Consider the following 18,090-nt stretch of genomic DNA (forward strand, 5'->3'; position numbering starts at 1 on the left):
CAGCCTCCTGTGTAGCTGGGGCTACACAGGTATACCACCATGTCCAGCTAATTTTAAATTTTTTTTCTGAGACAGCTCTCGCTCTGTCACCCAGCTGGAGTGCAGTTGCGCGATCTTGGCTTACTGCCAAGATTCGTGCCACTTCACTCTAGCCTGGGCGACAGAGCGAGACTCCGTCTCAAAAATAAATAAATAAATAAAAACAAAAACAGAAACGGGGGTCTCAGTATGTTGCCCAGGCTGGTTTCAAACTCCTGGGTTCAAGCGATTCTCCTGCCTTGGCCCTCCAAGTAGCTGGGATTACAGGCATGCGCCACTATGCCTGGCTGATTTTTATATTTTCAGTAGTGACAGGGTTTCGCCCTTTTGGCCAGGCTGGTCTCGAACTCCTGACCTCAGGTAATCTGCCCGCTTCGGCCACCCAAAGTGCTGGGATTACAGGCATGAATCACCGCACCTGGCCTGACAGGATCTTAAACAGAACACAGTAGACACCAACGGTTAAAAAAACAGGACCCAGTTTAATATTTAAGCTGCAGCGAGGTTACAGAGGCGTCTTGGGGCTCAGTCCCTGAGCTCTGGGACACCCAACTGGGAGTGGGGCCTCCATTCTCCAACGTACAGACCTCCCGCTTAGGGAAACAGTCACACAATGTCCGGCTGGGACGCCGCAGGCCTGGCCGTTCTGTGGCCGCATCCGCGTCCGGGTCCCTGTGGCCTGGCTGGGCGAGCCGAGGAGGGGGCTGATTCCTGGGAGCAGTTCAGCAGCGAGTTCTGAATATCTTCCAGGACCTCACGGAAGAGCTCCTCTCGGGACTTCGTGCCGTCTAGGTAGACTGAAATCAGAAAGGCCGCGGTCAGGGCCGCCAGGAGGAAGGGGGCCAGAGCACAGGGGGAGGAGTGCACAGCTGGGTCGGGAGCAAGGAGACCTGCAGAGTCAGGCTGCTGGAGTCTGTTTCCTGGACCAACAGCAAGAGGGGACCGGGCGCGGCGGCTCACACCTATAATCCTAGCACTTTGGGAGGCCAAGGCAGGCAGATCACGAGGTCAGGGGTTCAAGACCAGCCTGGCCAACATGGCGAAACCCATGTCTACTAAAAATACAAAAATTAGCTGGGCGTGGTGGTGCACACCTGTAATCCCAGCTATGTGGGAGGCTGAGGCAGGAGAATGGCTTGAACCTGGGAGGCGGAGGTTGCAATGAGCCAAGATCGCGCCACTGCACTCCAGCCTGGGTGACGGAACGAGACCCTGTCTTGGAAAAAAAAAGATGGAGAGGGACTGGGCTCAGGGTCCTCCCCAGGGCAAGGCCTGGTCATGCTCAGGGGCTTACCCACTTCCACACCGTTGGCCTCCATCTCCTGCCTATACTTCTGGTACATGGGCCACACGTGGCCGTCGAAGAGGCCGGGGGGATCAGGGACGGTGTAGTTGCGGGTACTGTAGAGGGAGAAGGCAAGGATGGCTTAGAGCACAGAAGGGTGATGCCAAGATTATATCCCCGGGGGGGGGGACCTGAAAGCTGTCACAGTCAGGGACAGAACCTCTGAGCAAGGGGACCCTCGGTCAGAAGTCCTGGGCTGCAGGCTCCAACCTCCAGCATGTTCCCCCTACGGGCCCAGGAAATGCCCTGGACAGGGTTGGGGTGGGCCGTGCTATTCAGGCCTCGGGCTCTGGGTGCCTGGCACAGAGCTCCAGCCAGCTAAGTGCCCGGTGCCTGTGGCTTTGGGATGTGGCCTGTGTCCAGTGGTGTTTTCTTCTTTTTTTTTTTCTTTTTGAGACAGAGTCTCGTTCTGTTGCCCAGGCTGGAGTGCAGTAGCCTGATCTTGGCTTACTGCAACCTCCGCCTCGTGGGTTCAAGCCATCCTCTTGCCTCAGCCTCCCGAGTAGGTGGGATTACAGGCGCCTGCCAATATGCCGGGCTAATTTTTAAATTTTTAGTAGAGACGGGGTTTCACTATGTTGGCCAGGCTAGTCTCGAACTCCTGACTTCAGGTGATCCGCCCACCTCGGCCTCCCAAAGTGCTGGGATTACAGGCGTGAGCCATCGTGCCCGGCCGCCCCCTTTTTTTTTTTTGAGACAGAGTCTCCCTCTGCTACCCAGGCTGAAGTGCAGTGACCCAATCTCAGCTCTGCCTCCCGGGTTCAAGCGATTCTCCTGCCTCAGCCTCCCAAGTCTCCCAAGTAGCTGGGATTACAGGTGTGTGCCACCACGCCCAGCTAATTTTTGTATTTTTAGTAGAGACAGGGTTTCACCATGTTGGCCAGGCTGGTCTCGAACTCCTGACCTCAGGTGATCCGCCAGCCTCGGCCCCTGGAAGTGCTGAGATTACAGTCTGGAGCTACGGCGTCCGGCCCCTAGTGGCATTTTCTAAGTTACTGCTGGTCCACCTGGGAATTCAAGACAGGGCTCTCGGGAGCCCACCACACCCCAGACACCAAGCGCACCTTCTCCTCCACTTGCACTCTTCATATGGGACGGTCAGGAAGTACCGGCGGCTGTACAAGTCCACCAGGGGCCTGGGAGGGGCGGGGGAGACACGGTCAGCACCTGTGAGCTTTCCTTCAACTGCGGTCAAAATATCCAGCCCCCTAGCCTTGGCTCTCAGAGGGTGGCGAGGGCAAGGGGTGGTCTGGGCCAGTGAGTTAAGGGGTCAGGGAGGGAAGCTGAATTGACCAACATCCCTGCAGCTGCCCCCCACAAAATTGAATCATGCCTCTTCTCCAACTTGGACGGGCACACAGAGACAGAATGTCTTGCTCAGGGCCACACAGTGAGGTTGGAGGGCGCAGCCTAGGTTACTGGTCTGCCCGAGAAGGCTGAGGTTCCAGAAGAAAGACTCAGTTTCCCCAAGAAGGGTGGCTGTTTACCGCAGACTTGAGTTTTTTAATTTAACTTTGTTTTTGAGACGGAGTGTCTCTCTGTCACCCAGGCTGGAGTGCAGTGGCGCTGTCTCAGCTCACTGCAACCTCCACCTCCCGGGTTCAAGCGATTCTCTTGCCTCAGCCTCCTGGGTAGCTGGGATTACAGGCGCCCGCCACCACGCCCAGCTAATTTTTTGTATTTTTAGTAGAGACGGGGTTTCACCATGTTGACCAGGCTGGTCTAGAACTCCTGACCTCAGGTGATCGATCCACCTTGGCCTCCCAAAGTGCTGGCATTACAGGCGTGAGCCACCACGCCAGGCTCCAGGCTTGGGTTGATCCCAGCTGTGCCCCCAACTCCTGACTTCTCGTGGTGGCTCTGCTTCTGGGTCTCCTGCCTATTAAAATCGAGATGTGAGCCAGGCACGGTGGCTCACGCCTGTAATCCCGGTACTTTTGGAGGCCGAGGCAGGTGGATGGCTTGAGGTCAGGAGTTTGAGAACAGCCTGGTCCAACAGGGTGAAACCCCATCTCTACTAAAAATACAAAAATTAGCCAGGTGTGGTGGCGCAGGCCTGTAATCCCAGATACTTGGGAGGCTGAGGCAGGAAAATTGCTTGGACTGGGAGGTGGAGGTTGCAGTGAGCCAAGATCTCACCACTGCACTCCAGCCTGGGCAACAAGAGCAAAACTCTGTTTCAAACAAACAAACAAACAAACAAACAAACAAGAGATGGCTATACCCGCCCAGGGAGGGCCATGCCTGGGGCCAGAGCCTGCAGATGCTCACTTGTAGCTGTAGAGCAGGAAGCCTTCCAGGAGGAGGATGTGGGTGTCCGAGGCCTCTGGCTGGACGCTGACTCCGTGGGCGCGGGCAAACTTCTGTGGGCTGCTCAGCCAGGCCTGCACGGTGTCCAGCATGGCCTCCATGTCCAGGGACTCCAGCACTGGGGACAGGGGAGCTGGCATTGCAGGAGGGCGGACCCGGGGGACAGTGGACGGGAGCAGGCATTGCGGGAGGGCGGACCCCGGGGGACAATGGACGGGAGCAGGCATTGCAGGAGGGCGGACCCCGGGGGACAGTGGACGGGAGCAGGCATTGCGGGAGGGCGGACCCGGGAGACAGTGGATGGAGAGCAGACATTGCAGGAAGGCGAACCCCGGGAGACAGTGGGGCTTGGAGGTGATGCAGGGGCTGCCATTGTCCTTACCGTCCCACTGTTTGAAGCCATCTTCCCCAACTGCTATTTGGTCTTGGGGCTGAAACAGAGGAGCCTGAATCTCGGGCCCAGTGCCCGGTCCTGCCTCACCCCTGCCCTGGGTGATGGAGTCTTACGGGGTCCCTCGCTGGAGCTGCTGCTGACAGGGTCCGAGGTCCCTGAGGGTGGGGGCTCTGGCTGACCCTCAGATTCTCCCCAGACCATCAATCACCTCATTAGCCCTCACCCCCACCCACGCAGCGAGCTGGGCTCAGAGGCCATTTTGCAGATGGGAAAGGGGAAATGGGGAGGGATAAAGGGTGTTTGCCCAGAAAGCCACAGCCGGCTGGTCCTGTTGAGGAATGGTGATTTTCCCGTCCGTCTAATCGGGGTCCCCACTGTAGGGATGTCCAGTGAGAATGGGCTGGGTACGAAACAGGTGCTCAGGAAATGGGAACACGACACCCATCCCTAGCTCTCCTGGCCCAGTTTATCCCAGAGACCCCGGAAGGGGTCAGGCAGGGAGCAGAGCCGGTGCCCAGCCCACATGGGCACTGGGCAGCGGAGGGCGGGGCTGGCCGGGGCCTAGCTGCCCGCCCTGTGTCCCCTCCCGGCTCCACCTCCCTGGGCGAGGGCGGGCACCTTGAAGAAGTCATCCTGGTGGATTACGCAGCAGTTGGGCAGGGCTCTGAGCAGGCTGTTGGTCAGCGTGGTCTTGCCGCTGTTGGTCATGCTGGGGAGACAGCGTGTGCGTGAGACTGCCTGGGCACCCCCTAGAAGGTCAGGGTGCTCAGAAAGGGGCCTGAGGTATAGCCTGGGCTCCCCGGGGCCTGTCCAAGTCTCAGGGTCTTCCTGCAAATGAGCTCCCAGGATTTATCTTTATCTTTTTTTTTTTTTTTTTGAGACCATGTCTCGCTCTGTTGCCCAGGCTGGAGTGCAGTGGTGTGATCTCAGCTCATTGCAACCTCCGCCTCCCAGGTTCAAGCAATTCTCTTGCCTCAGCCTCCCAAGTAGCTGGGACTGCAGGTGCACGTTGCCACACCTGGCTAATTTTTGTATTTTTAGCAGAGACGGGGTTTCTTTCTTTCTTTTTTTTTTTTCCCCGAGACGGAGTCTTACTCTGTTGCCAAGGCCGGAGTACAGTGGTATGATCTCAGCTCACTGCAACCTCTGTCTCCTAGGTTCAAGCAATTATTTTGCCTCAGCCTCCCAAGTAGCTGGGATTACAGGCGTGTACCACCACACCCAGCCAATTTTTGTGTTTTTAGTAGAGACGGGGTTTTGTCATGTTGGCCAGGCTAGTCTCGAACTCCTAACCTCAGGTGATCTGCCCGCCTTGGCCTCCCAAAGTGTTGGAATTACAGGTGTGAGCCACTGCACCCAGCAAGATGGGGTTTCACTATGTTGGCCAGGCTGGTCTCAAACTCCCGACCTCAGGAGATCCGCCATCCTCAGCCTCCCAAAGTGCTGGGATTATAGGCATGAGCCACCATGCCTGGCAATTTTTCTTTTTTTTCTTTTTCTATTATTTTTTTAGAGACAGAGTTTCACTCTGTTGTCCAGGCTGGAGTGCAGTGGCACCATTGTAGCTCACTGCAGCCTTGAACTTCTGGGCTCAGGTGATCCTCCCATCTCAGCCTCCCTAGTAGCTGGGACTACAGGCGCCTGCCACCACACCCGGGGAATTTTTTATTCTTTGTGGAGATGGGGTCTTGCCATGTTGCCCAGGCTGGTCTCAAACTCCTGGGCTCAAGTGATCCTCCCACCTCTGCCTCCCAAAGTGCTGGGATTATAGGTGTGAGCCACCACACCCAGTCCTAGGATTAGACTTAAATATAAAACACAAAACTGTAAAACTGTAGTGAAGACAGGACATTTGTGTTCACGGAGGCTTTCTGGGCAAAAAAAAGAGGCAGAAAGCACAAACACACAAACGCTAATGTACACAGACGTGGCGTGCACCCAGAATATTCTGTGTCCTCCTCTGATGTGTGGGCTCATGTCATCCTTACCAAAACACAGGAGGGGGGACCATTCACCTATTTTTTTTTTTTTTTTTTTGAGTCAGCGTCTCACTGTGTCACCCAGGCTGGAGTGCAATGATGCGATCTCAGCTCACTGCAACTTCTGCCTCCTGGGTTCAAGAGATTCTCCTGCCTCAGCCTCCCAAGTAGCTGGGATTGCAGGCATGCGCCACCACACCCAGCTAATTTTTGTGTTTTTAGTAGAGATGGGGTTTTGCCATGTCGGCCAGGCTGGTCTCGAACTCCTAACCTCAGATGATCCACCCGCCTTGGCCTCCCAAAGTGCTGAGATTACAGGTGTGAACCACTGGGCCCAGCCCACCTATCTTTACAGATAAGGAAACTGAGGTCCATGCCTGATTTAGTCTCAGCAGGGCTTGAAAAAAAATAAAACAGCACAGTGACTTACACCTCTAATGCCAGCACTTTGGGAGGCCGAGGCAGGAGGATCGCTTGAGTTCAGGACTAGGCTGGGCAACATAGTAAGACTCCACCTTTACAAAAAATTAAAAACTAGCCAGTTGTGGTGGTGCATGCCTATAGTCCTAGTTACTCCAGAGGTTAAGATGGGAGGATCGCCTGAGCCTGGGAGTTCGAGGCTGCAGTGAGCTGTGATCACCCCACTGTAGTCCAGCCTGGGTGAGAGTGAAACCCTGTCTTTAAATAAATAAATAACATAAACAATTTTAGGAAGGTGCGGTGGGTCATGCCTGTAATCTCAGCACTTTGGGAGGCTGAGGCAGGCAGATTACCTGAGGTCAGGAGTTCGAGATCAGCCTGGCCAACCTGGTGAAGCCCTGTCTCTGGTAAAAATACAAAAATTATCCAGGTGTGGTGGTGGGTACCTGCAATCCAAGCTACTGGGGAGGCTGAGGCAGGAGAATCACTTGAACTTGGGAGTCAGAGGTTGCAGTGAGCTGATATCGTGCCACTCTACTCCAGCCTGGGTGACAGAGCAAGATTTTGTCTCAAAAAAAAAAAAAAAGGAAAAGAAAAAGAAAAATGCCTGATGTTGGTCAGGTGTGGTGACTCCTGCCTGTAATCCTAGAACTTCGGGAAGCTGAGGCAGGATGATTGCTTGAGCCCAGGAGTTTGAGACCAGCCTGGGCAACACAGCAAGACCCTGTCTCTACAAAAAATTAAAAAATTATTTAGGCATAGTAGTGTTCACCTGTAGTCCCAGTTGTACAGGAGGCTGAGGCTGGAGGATTACTTGATGCCGGGAGTTTCAGACCAGCCTGGGTAACATAGTGAGACTCCCATCTCTATTATAAAATTTAAAAACCAATTTTTAAAATGGAAGCCCCCAGGTATTAATAATTTATTTTATTTATTTATTTATTTTTGAGACGGAGTCTCGCTCTGTCGCCCAGGCTGGAGTGCAGTGGCGGGATCTCAGCTCACTGCAAGCTCCGCCTCCCGGGTTCACGCCATTCTCCTGCCTCAGCCTCCCGAGTAGCTGGGACTACAGGCGCCTCCCACCACGCCCGGCTAATTTTTTGTATTTTTAGAAGAGACGGGGTTTCACCGCGTTAGCCAGGATGGTCTCGAGGTATTAATAATTTTTTAAATAAAAATTAATAAAAAGAAAGTGCTTCACATGAATCCAAGTTAACTTGTGCCCCTGGTGGGCTGTGACATTTGCATTTAATTTTGCTGAGTGCAAAATGAAAATTCAAGGCCTCTTATTTGAAAAATATTAGGGGCTGGGCACAGTGGCTCATGCCTGTAATCCCAGCACCTTGGGAGGCCAAGAGGGTTGGATCACTTGAGGTCAGGAGTTTGAGACCAGCCTGGCCAACATGGTGAAACCCCATCTCTACTAAAAACACAAAATTTAGACAGGTGTGTGGTGAACGCCTGTAATCCCAGCTACTCGGGAGGCTGAGGCAGGAGAATCGCTTGAACCCGGGAGGCGGAGGTTGCAGTGAGCCGACATCACGCCACTGCACTCCAGCCTGGGCGAACAGAGCGAGACTCTGTCTCAAACAACAGCAGCAACAACAACCCCCCCACCAAAAAAAAAAAAAAAAAAAACAACACTCCAAAAGCAAAAAATAGGAAATTCAAGAGGGAGGCTGGCCAGCATCAGACCAAGCTCCAGTCCCTTCCAAGGTGGGGGTATGAGCACCACAAAACCAGCCCTGCAGGTTACAGAGCGTTTTAATCTCCTCTAGCCTGAGGTCACCTGAGAGAGGCTCCAAAGGCACAGTCATGTGGAATGACGCTTTGAGGACCCCGCCCCACCTGGCTGCGTGTCAGTCCCCGATTTAGCCAGGACAGCCCCGAGGCCGGAGCAGGGTTCACCGGAGCTTTAGTTGATTTTCTATTCCTACCGATTTTTTTTGAGACGCAGTCTCACTCTGTCGCCCAGGCTGGAGCGAAGTGGCATTATCTCGCCTCACTGCAACCTCCATCTCCCGGATTCAAGCAATTCTCTCACCTCAGCCTCCCCAGTAACTGGGATTACAGGTGTGCACCACTGTGCCTGGCTAAGTTTTGTATTTGTAGTAGAGACGAGGTTTCACCATGTTGGCCAGGCTGGTCTCAAATTCCTGACCTCAGGTGATCCACCCACCTCAGCCTCCCAAAGTGCTGGGATTCCAGGCCTGAGCCACCATGCCTGGTCTTTTTTTTTTTTTTTTTTTTTCATGCTGAGTATAATTGGAAGGTGGCGGGAATCATTTCCATTTAAAAAACGAAATACGGGGCTCAGTGTCCAGCCCCCCTCCCCACTGGGGACACCGAGACCCCCAGAGCAGAAAATCCTCCCTGCACGCAGACCTCAGGCGGCGGGTCGGCGACCTCAGGCGCCGGGCATCCCTCCATTCATTCCCGGGCCTCCCCCTCTGCGCGCACAGGGGGCTCTGCTCCGCAGGGCCGCCCGCCAGGTCCCCTGGCGCTCACCCTCCGATGCCCACGATGAGCTTCATGCCGGCGCGGAGGGGCGGCGGGGACGACTTCCAAGGCAGCCCGGGCAGGGCGCGACCACGCAGTGCGCTCCGGAGCGCGTCCCGGCTTCATTGAGAAAACACGGAGCCTTTATAGGTCTCGGCAGCCTGGAGGCCGCCCCGGGGGAGGTGGCCCGTGGGGGTGGGGCGGAGGCGCCGGCACCTGTTCCCGCGGCCGAATGGAAATAGCTTCAGGCTGCCTTTTGCCTAAATTAGTCACGAGCTGGCCGGGCAGGGGGCTGCCTCTTCCCTCCTCCCACCTCCCTGCCCTCTCTCCACTCCCTCCTCCCCTCCCCTCCTCTCCCCTCCCCTCCCCTTCTTCCTCCCTCCTCCCTCCTCTGCACCTCCACCCCCTTCCCTCCTCCTGGCCAGAGAGCTCAGATGAGCAACCCCACACTTTTCTCTCCCTAAAAATATCCCACTCTGTGTGTCCTGTGGCCTGACCCTGACATTAAGACTGGTTCTCCGGGCGTCAAGGAAGCGAACTCACCCACCCCCGCCCGCACAGCAGCCCTGGAAGCCGGGGCCCTGTGGGGAGCCTCCTTTTCCAACGAGGTCAAGGCCAAGGTGGGCTTCAGATCCTTAGCAGTGAATCACGAGATAGCCTTGCCCTGGTGACCGGGGGCGGAGGCGCCCAGCCACAAGATCTCAGCGTGACACCAGGCACCATTCATCCAGCGCCTGCCGTGTGGGCTGGAGTCCTTTGACTGGGGGCCGGCGGGGCGGGGAGGGGGGTAATGGGGAGGAATGACATTCTGTTGCTCCTCTCTTCTACAGATAAAGGGAAAAAGCATTCTCTTATTTAATGTTTTAATTTTTTTTTTTTTTTTTTTTTTTTAATTTGAGATGGGGCCGGGCGCCTGGAATCCCAGCACTTTGGGAGGCCGAGGCGGGCAGATCACGAGGTCACGAGTTCGAGACCAGCCTGGCCAACATGGTGAAACCCCGTTTCTACTAAAAGTACAAAAAAAAATTAGGCCGTGCACAGTGACTCACGCCTGTAATCCCAGCACTTTGGGAGGCCTGAGGCAGGCGGATCAACTGAGGTCAGGAGTTCGAGATCAGCCTGGCCAACATGGTGAAACCCTGTCTCTACTAAAAATACAAAAATTATCTGGGTGTGGTGGTGCACGCCTATAATCCTAGCTACTCGGGAGGTTGAGGCAGGAGAATTGTTTGAACCCGGGAGGCAGAGGTTACAGTGAACCGAGATGGCACAACTGCACTCCAGCCCGGGTGACAGGACAAAACTCCATCTCAAATTTATTTTTTTATTTTTATTTTTTTATTTATTTTCTTTGAGACAGAGTCTCGCTCTGTCGCCCAGGCTGGACTGCAGTGGCGCGATCTCGGCTCACTGCAAGCTCCACCTCCTGGGTTCACGCCATTCTCCTGCCTCAGCCTCCCGAGTAGCTGGGACTATAGGCGCTCGACACTACGCCCGGCTAATTTTTTGTATTCTTTAGTAGAGACGGGGTTTCACTGTGTTAGCCAGGATGGTCTCGATCTCCTGACCTCAGTTGATCCGCCTGCCTCAGGCCTCCCAAAGTGCTGGGATTGCAGGTGTGAGCCACCAAGTCCGGCCTACATTTTTTAATTTTTTGAGACAGGGTCTCACTCTGTGGCCCAGGCTGGAGTGTGGTGATGTGATCACGGCTCACTGCAGCCTCAACCTCTCAGACTGGAGCGATCTTTCTGCTTCAGCCTCCCGAGCAGCTGAGACGACTGGTTCGCACCACCACACCTAACGTTTAAATTTTTTGTAGAGATGGGGTCTTGCTGTGTTGCCCAGGTTGGTCTTGAACTCCTGGCCTCAAGTGATGATTCCTCCGCCTCGGCCTCCCAAAGTGCTGGGATTATAGGCATGGGACGCCTCTCCCAGCCAGAAAATAATTTTTCTGATGCTTCTTTTTTTTTTTTTTTTTTTTTTTGAGACAGAGTCTTGCTCTGTCGCCCAGGCTGAAGTGCAGTGGTGCGATCTCGGCTCACTGCAAGCTCCTCCTCCCAGGTTCACGCCATTCTCCTGCCTCAGCCTCCTGAGTAGCTGGGACTACAGGCGCCCTTCACCACGCCCAGCTAATTTTTTTTGTATTTTTAGTAGAGACGGGGTTTCACCGTGTTAGCCAGGATGGTCTCGATCTCCTGACCTCATGATCTGCCCGTCTTAGCCTCCCAAAGTGCTGGGATTACAGGCGTGAGCCACCGCGCCCGGCCTCTGATGCTTCTTAAAATAGTAAGGCTGACTTTATTGAGGGGGGTGGGGGACTACTACCATGGGGCTTTGTAGTATGGGAGGGAGATTGGATTCAATCTTCTCCCCTTCCACCAATGCAAGGAAAAGTGGGGAATTGTAGCCCAGGAGCAGGGGGTGATCAGAGGATGGGAAGTAACTAGGAAGGTGGGGTGACAGGACGGCCAGGTATGTATGCCTGTATGCAGTAAGAGATCAATACACCACAGAGAGAGAGAATTTTTAAGAGATGAGATCTTGTAACATTACCTAGGCCTGTCTCGAACTCCTGGCCTCAAGTGATCCTTCCTCCTCAGCCTCCCAAAGTGTTGGAATGACAGCCTTAAGGCACCATGCTCGACCAGTGATGTATTTTATGAGTCCTTTTAACAAAATTGTGAGCCTGGGCTTCAAGAGCTCTTGCAAAATGGACTGGAAATCTTGGGGTATTCATGAGGAAAGCTCAGAAAACCAGTCCCTCAGCCACAGGATCTGTGGCAGTGTGGCAGGGTGGCTGTGTTTGTGGCCTGAGCTCCTCCAGGTGCTCAGATAGACACCCAGGAAAGCCCGGCTCCTGGGCTTCACCTCTGGCCCAGTTTCGGTGGCAAGCAGTTCCTGGCAGCCTGTTGGTGGGTCATGTGGCCTGGGGCCTCAGGTGACAGTGACATGCCCAGATAAAGGCCCTGGCAGGGCACCTCTGGGAGGCCTCCCTGTGGCAGCCCACCCCGGCAGTAAGGAGAGGGAGGTGTCACAGGAGCTACAAATGCCTGCCAGTCCCCAAGCAATCTCAGATCCCAGGGTATTGATTAGCAACGTCACTGCCATACGGCGCGTGATCCCATTTACATGAAGTGCCCAGGACACGCCAATCCACAGGGACAGGAAGGGGAGGCGTGGGTGCCAGGGGCTGGGGGAGGTGGGTGGGGATGACTGTGGCTGCTGGGGACGGATTTGCTTTTGGGGTAATGGAATGTTCTGGAATTTGATAGAGGCGGTATTTGCAAAACATTGTGAAGGTACTGAGTACTGCAGAATGTGCTCTTAAAAATGGTTAATGTGGCCGGGCGCGGTGGCTCACGCCTGTAATCCCAGCACTTTGGGAGGCCGAGACGGGCGGATCACGAGGTCAGGAGATCGAGACCATCCTGGCGAACACGGTGAAACCCCGTCTCTACTAAAAAAATACAAAAAACTAGCCGGGCGTAGGTGGCAGGCGCCTCTGTAGTCCCAGCTACTCGGGAGGCTCAGGCAGGAGAACATGAAACCCGAGGCGGAGCTTGCAGTGAGCTGAGATCCGCCACTGCACCTCCAGCCCGGGCGACAGAGCCAGACTGGCCTTAAAAAAAAAAAAAAATGGTTAATTTTGGCTGGGTGTGCCTGTAATCCCAGCATCTTGGGAGGCCGAGGTGGGCAGAGATCACGCAGGTCAGGAGGTGGAGACCATCCTGGCTAACACTGTGAAACCCTGTTCTGCTGAAATACAAAAAAAAAAAAATTATTAAGGCAGGTGGGCGCCTGTAGTCCCAACTACTCGGGAGGCTGAGGCAGGAGAAAGGCATGAACCTGGGAGGCGGAGCTTGCAGTGAGCTGAGATCGCGCCACTGCACTCCAGCTTGGGTGACAGAGACTCTGTCTCTCAAAAAAAAAAAAAAAAAAAAAAAAAGATGAATTTTATGTTAAGTGACTCTCACCTTGATTTATTAAAAAAGTGTTTGCCGTGGCTCACTACTGTAATCCCAACACTTTAGGAGGCCAAGGTGAGAGGATCGCTTGAGACCAGGAGCAGGAGTTCAAGACCAGTCTGGGCAACCTTGTGAGACCTCCGCCTCCTTGCCCCCCACCGTCTCCATCCAAAAATAAAAACTATTAGCTGGGTGTGGTGGTGTGCTTCTGTAGTACCAGCTACTTGGGAGGCTGAGGCAGGAGGATCCATCCCTTGAGCCCAGGAGGTCGAGGCTGCGGCGAGCTGTGATTGCACCACTTCACTCTAGCCTGGGCAACAGAGGAAAACCCTGATTTAAAAAAAAAAAAATGCTGGGCACAATAGCTCACACCTCTAATCCTAGCACTTTGGGAAGCCAAAGTGGGAGAACCATTTGAGGACAGGAGTTCGAGACCAGCCTGGCCAACATGGCGAAACCCTGTCTCTACTTAGTACAAAAATTAGCCAGGCATGGTGGCAGGCATCTGTAATCCCAGCTACTTGGGAGGCTGAGGCAAGAGAATTGCTTGAACCTAGGAGGCAGAGGTTGCAATGAGCTGAAATTGTGCTACTGCACTCCAGCCTGGGCGACAGAGTGAGACTCAAAAAAAAAAAAAAAAAAAAAGTAGTAATGATAATAAAAAGAAAGTGACCAAACGATGAAGGCTTTAATTTAGTCCTGGGTTTTTCTGAAACACTGGTGACAGCTGATCCTGCCCTCGGACCCCTCTCTGGCTGCCACAGCTCTGCCTGCCCCAGGCCTTGGTCCCCATGGGTCACTCTGCCGGGGACACCCCTCCTCCTGCTGGCTTGGCTGACAGCTGCTTGTGTGTTGGTTCTCTGATCAGAAAGGTCCCTTCCTCCTGGTTCCCAGGAAGGCCCCATGTCCCTGGGTTGAGCCCGCCCCTTGGGCTGGGAGTGGCGTGAGGGACTGGACCCCCCGTGCCCCGAAATGCATGAAGGAGTGAGGTTTCCTTCTCTGTTTTTTTGGTGGGGGGTTGGGAGTCTCTGTTGCCCAGGCTGGAGTGCAGTGGCACGATCTCTGCTCACTGAAACCTCCGCCCCCCCGGGTTCAAGCGATTCTCCTGGCTCAGCCTCCTGAGTAGCTGGGATTATAGACACGCACCACCACGCCCGGCTAATTTTAGTATTTTTAGTAGAGATGGGGTTTCGCCACGCTGTCCAGGCTGGCCTCAAACTCCTGACCTCAAGTGATCCACCTGCCTCGGCCTTCCAAAGTGCTGGGATTACAGGCGTGAGCCACCGAGCCTGGCCGTGAGTGAAATGTTCAAGAAACCTCTCAGGGTAATCAGAGACTCCGTGCAGTGGGATAAAGGAGGGGGCTGTCACCTCCAAACTGGGAGTGGCTCCCCAGGATCCCAGCACCAGCTCCACCCTCTTTATCCCCTCCATCCACCCACGAAGACCCCACCTTTTCCCCTAAACGGCACCTGCTGACATAAGCACCTCTCCCAAGCCAGCCCCTCCAGGAAGGGCCCCTGGTCTGACGTCACAGGACAGAGGGTGATATGGCCAGGTGGCCTCACACCTGCCAGTTCTCTCCGTCCACCCAGTGGGGACATTGCACGGCGGCCGTGTCATACTCACCTTGATGTCTGTGTCACCAGCAGGTCCCAAAGTCCCAGGCATGGACGACGGTGCAACTCCTCTTGCACCTGGAGTTGGAGGTCCAATTCCAACCCTTCAAGAAGCACAGTCCCGCCGGGCGCGGTGGCTCAAGCCTGTAATCCCAGCACTTTGGGAGGCCGAGACGGGTGGATCACGAGGTCAGGAGATCGAGACCATCCTGGCTAACACGGTGAAACCCCGTCTCTACTAAAAATACAAAAAAAACTAGCCGGGCGAGGTGGCGGGCGCCTGTAGTCCCAGCTACTCGGGAGGCTGAGGCAGGAGAATGGCGTGAACCCGGGAGGCGGAGCTTGCAGTGAGCTGAGATCGGGCCACTGCACTCCAGCCTGGGCGGCAGAACAAGCCCCCGTCTCAAAAAAAAAAAAAAAAAAAAAAAAAAAGAAGCACAGTCCCCCAGTTCTCCGCAGCCGTCAGAGGGCCACAGGTCCCCCCAGCTGTGGGATGGGGTGACTGTAGCTATAGGGCTCAGGATCAGGCGTCAGAACCCTCACTTACTGCCCGTGTGACCCTGGGGGAGCCATGTCATTGCTCTGTGCCTCAGTTTCCCTCTCAGTAACATGGCAACTGTACTAGGTTGGCAGCGGCTATCATTATTATTATTATTATTATTATTTTGAGACCGAGTCTCACTCTGTCGCCCAGGCTGGAGTGCAGTGGCGTGATCTCAGCTCACTGCAGCCTCTGCCTCCTGGGTTCAGGTGATTCTCCTGCCTCAGCCTCCCGAGTAGCTTGGACTACAGGCGCCCGCCACCGCGACTGGCTAATTTTTGTATTTTTGGTAGAGACGAGTGTTTCACCATGTTGACCAGGCTGGTCTGGAACTCCTGACCTCAGGTGATCCTCCTGCCTCCGCTTCCCAATGTGCTGGGATTACAGGCGTGAGCCACCGGGCCCTGCCTGTTTCTAGTATTGAAAAGGAACAAACCTCCCTTCTCAGTGATAATTTCTTTATTCCACATAAAAATCCCCCCAAAGCTCACGGAGACGACGCCTTAACCTCACGACCATCATCAATCATAATGATCATTTCTGTTCTGAAAAACTGCAAAACTTATCGTTCGAAGGATGGGCGTGCTGGCCAGGACTTTGGGGGAGGGCTTATGATTGACGCATCCCACGTGTCACCAGAGGGAAACCCAGCGTCCTTTTACGAGGAGGGGTAGGGGTCCATCGCATTTTGGCCAAAACCACACCCCCCACCCTGATACCAATCCATCTCAAAGCCCATCTGTGGGTGGTGCAGTTTGCAGCCCAGCTGGGAACGGCGGGCCCGGCTGTTCCACCTCGGCATGCCTGCCGACAGCTGGCCTCGCCGGGGGTCTCTTTTGCTCGGGAGGGTCCGCTGGGGCTGAGTTGGGGTCTTCAGTTTCGCCTGCCTGTTGTCTGTGACTGCTGGTGATCCAAAGGGGCGTGGGTGAACCACGGCATGACGGGCGGTACCCCCCGGAGGTTCTGGTGGGTGCAGAATGTTCAGCCGGCAGGCACCTTCTGGGTCAGGTCCAGCCTCACTTGTCACTTGGCTGCTGCTGTAGACACTCAATTATTCGGTGTCCGATTGGGTGGAACGAGTTCTTTCCTGTCCCCGTCTCCTGTCTGTGACTTGGAAGCGGCCCCCCTCCACCCCACAGTCTTCCATGAAGATTAAGGCCCAGGAGTTCTTGTCACTGTCGGGTTAGAACGATTCATGCTGGAGCCACGTGCCTTTGGTCACCGGGGACACATCGTGGCAGCTGGGCCCGGCTGGCATCTCTCTACTGGAGCCTCTCTCCTCAGGGCAGTCTGATAAGCAGGCTTCTGTCTTTTTTTTTGAGTCAGAGTCTCGCTCTGTCTCCTAGGCTGGAATACAGTGGCACAATCTGGGCTCACTGCAAGCTCCGCCTCCCGGGTTCCAGCGATTCTCCTGCCTCAGCCTCCCGAGTAGCTGGGATTACAGGCACCCACCACTACACCCAGCTAATTTTTGTATATTTAGGAGAGACGGGGTTTCACCATGTTGGCCAAGCTGGTCTCGAACTCCTGACCTCAGGTGATCTGCTTGTGTTGGTCTCCCAAAGTGCTGGGATTATAGGCGTGAGCCACGATGCCCGGCCACTTCTGTTATCTTGTGTTGGCTTTGGCAGTGGCACCATTCACTGGGGTGGGAATTCGGGACAGGGTCTCGCTCTGTCACCCATGCTGGAGTGCAGTGACTCGATCTCGGCTCACTGCAGCCTCCACCTCCTGTGCTCAAGCAATCCTCCCGCCTTAGCCTCCCAAGTAGCTGGGATGACAGGTGCACTCCAACATGTCCAGCTAATTTTGATTTTTTTTCTTTTTTTTTGTAGCCATGGGGTCTTGCTCTACTGCCCAGGCTGGTCTCCCAAACTGCTGGGTAACGGATGTGAGCCACCGCACCTGGCTGAGTTTGGGACCTTCTGAACCACGCACGGATCTCAGTTCTGCAGGGCCGGCTCCAGAGCCTGGAACTTGGGCAGATTCTCAGAACACCTTTTATAAAAGGAGGCGCCCTGAGCAGGCGCAGGGGAGAGGCAGGCCCAGGGCAGCAGGGTCTGCTGGAGAGCAGTGGGGAGAGGCCCATTCATCAGCCTCTGCTTCTCAGGCTCCACGTGACACAGCTGGTTCCAGGACACGATTTTTTTTTCTTTTTCTTTTTCTTTTTTTGTTTTTGAGATGGAATCTTGTTCTGTCGCCCAGGCTGGAGTGCAGTGGCTCGATCTCAGCTCACTGCAACCTCCACCTACCAGGTTCAAGCCATTCTCCTGCCTCAGCCTCCCAAGTAGCTGGGATTGCAGGCATGTGCCACCACGCCTGGCTAATTTTTGTGTTTTTAGTAGAGACGGGGTTTCACCATGTTGGCCAGGCTGGTCTCAAACTCCTGACCTCAAATGATCCACCCACCTCGGCCTCCCAAAGTGCTCGGATGACAGGTGTGAGCCCCTGCGCCCGGCCGAGATTTGACATTTGGGAAACAAATGTTAAAACCCTACCACGTCCCTAAATGTCCCAGCCTCCCCAGGGCAATGCTGAGACCCAGAGGTGTCCCATCACAGCCGGGGGCTCCATGGGAACCAGCAGGCCTAAGCCCGCTCAGAAACCCCACCTTCCTCAGGGCAGAAGCTGCTGGCTTTTGGGGGCGGGACTTGCGCAGGACCCCATCCCACAAGGCAAATTTTTCTGTACCGCTGCCCCTCAGCACTAAGTACCACCAGTTCCCTGCCATCGTTGTTGGAATAACCCAAAATGCACTTCCTTGCTGTCTCAGGTCGAGATGCACTGGACGCTTTCACTGAGGCTCAGTCAATTGTGGGTCTGGTTGGCCCAGCCTGGACAGCACTTGCTGAGAGGCCAACCACAGAGCCAGGAAGAAGGGCCTGGAGAATGTGCCCGCTCTACTCGTCGTCTGCTCAGGTTGATAGACATGAAGACATTTACGATTAGAGGGAACTTCATGAGCAACTCTGCAAACACT

The 18,090-nt window shown here is 54.7% G+C and overlaps 1 protein-coding gene across 1 annotated transcript; it reads right to left on the reverse strand.

The window, feature by feature from the left end:
• Positions 1–501: 501 nt before the first annotated feature.
• Positions 502–9,235, reverse strand: NMRK2 (nicotinamide riboside kinase 2). Its single transcript, XM_009193163.3, has 7 exons — positions 8,996–9,235; positions 4,707–4,797; positions 4,077–4,125; positions 3,656–3,812; positions 2,449–2,520; positions 1,334–1,440; positions 502–836 (listed from the first exon to the last, which is right to left on the reverse strand). The coding sequence occupies exons 1-7, from the start codon at positions 9,019–9,021 to the stop codon at positions 646–648; spliced, it is 693 nt and encodes a 230-aa protein (XP_009191427.1). The 5' UTR covers positions 9,022–9,235; the 3' UTR covers positions 502–645.
• Positions 9,236–18,090: the final 8,855 nt, after the last annotated feature.

This window comes from Papio anubis, chromosome 20 (genome assembly GCF_008728515.1).
Source record: "Papio anubis isolate 15944 chromosome 20, Panubis1.0, whole genome shotgun sequence".
Lineage (NCBI taxonomy): Eukaryota > Metazoa > Chordata > Mammalia > Primates > Cercopithecidae > Papio > Papio anubis.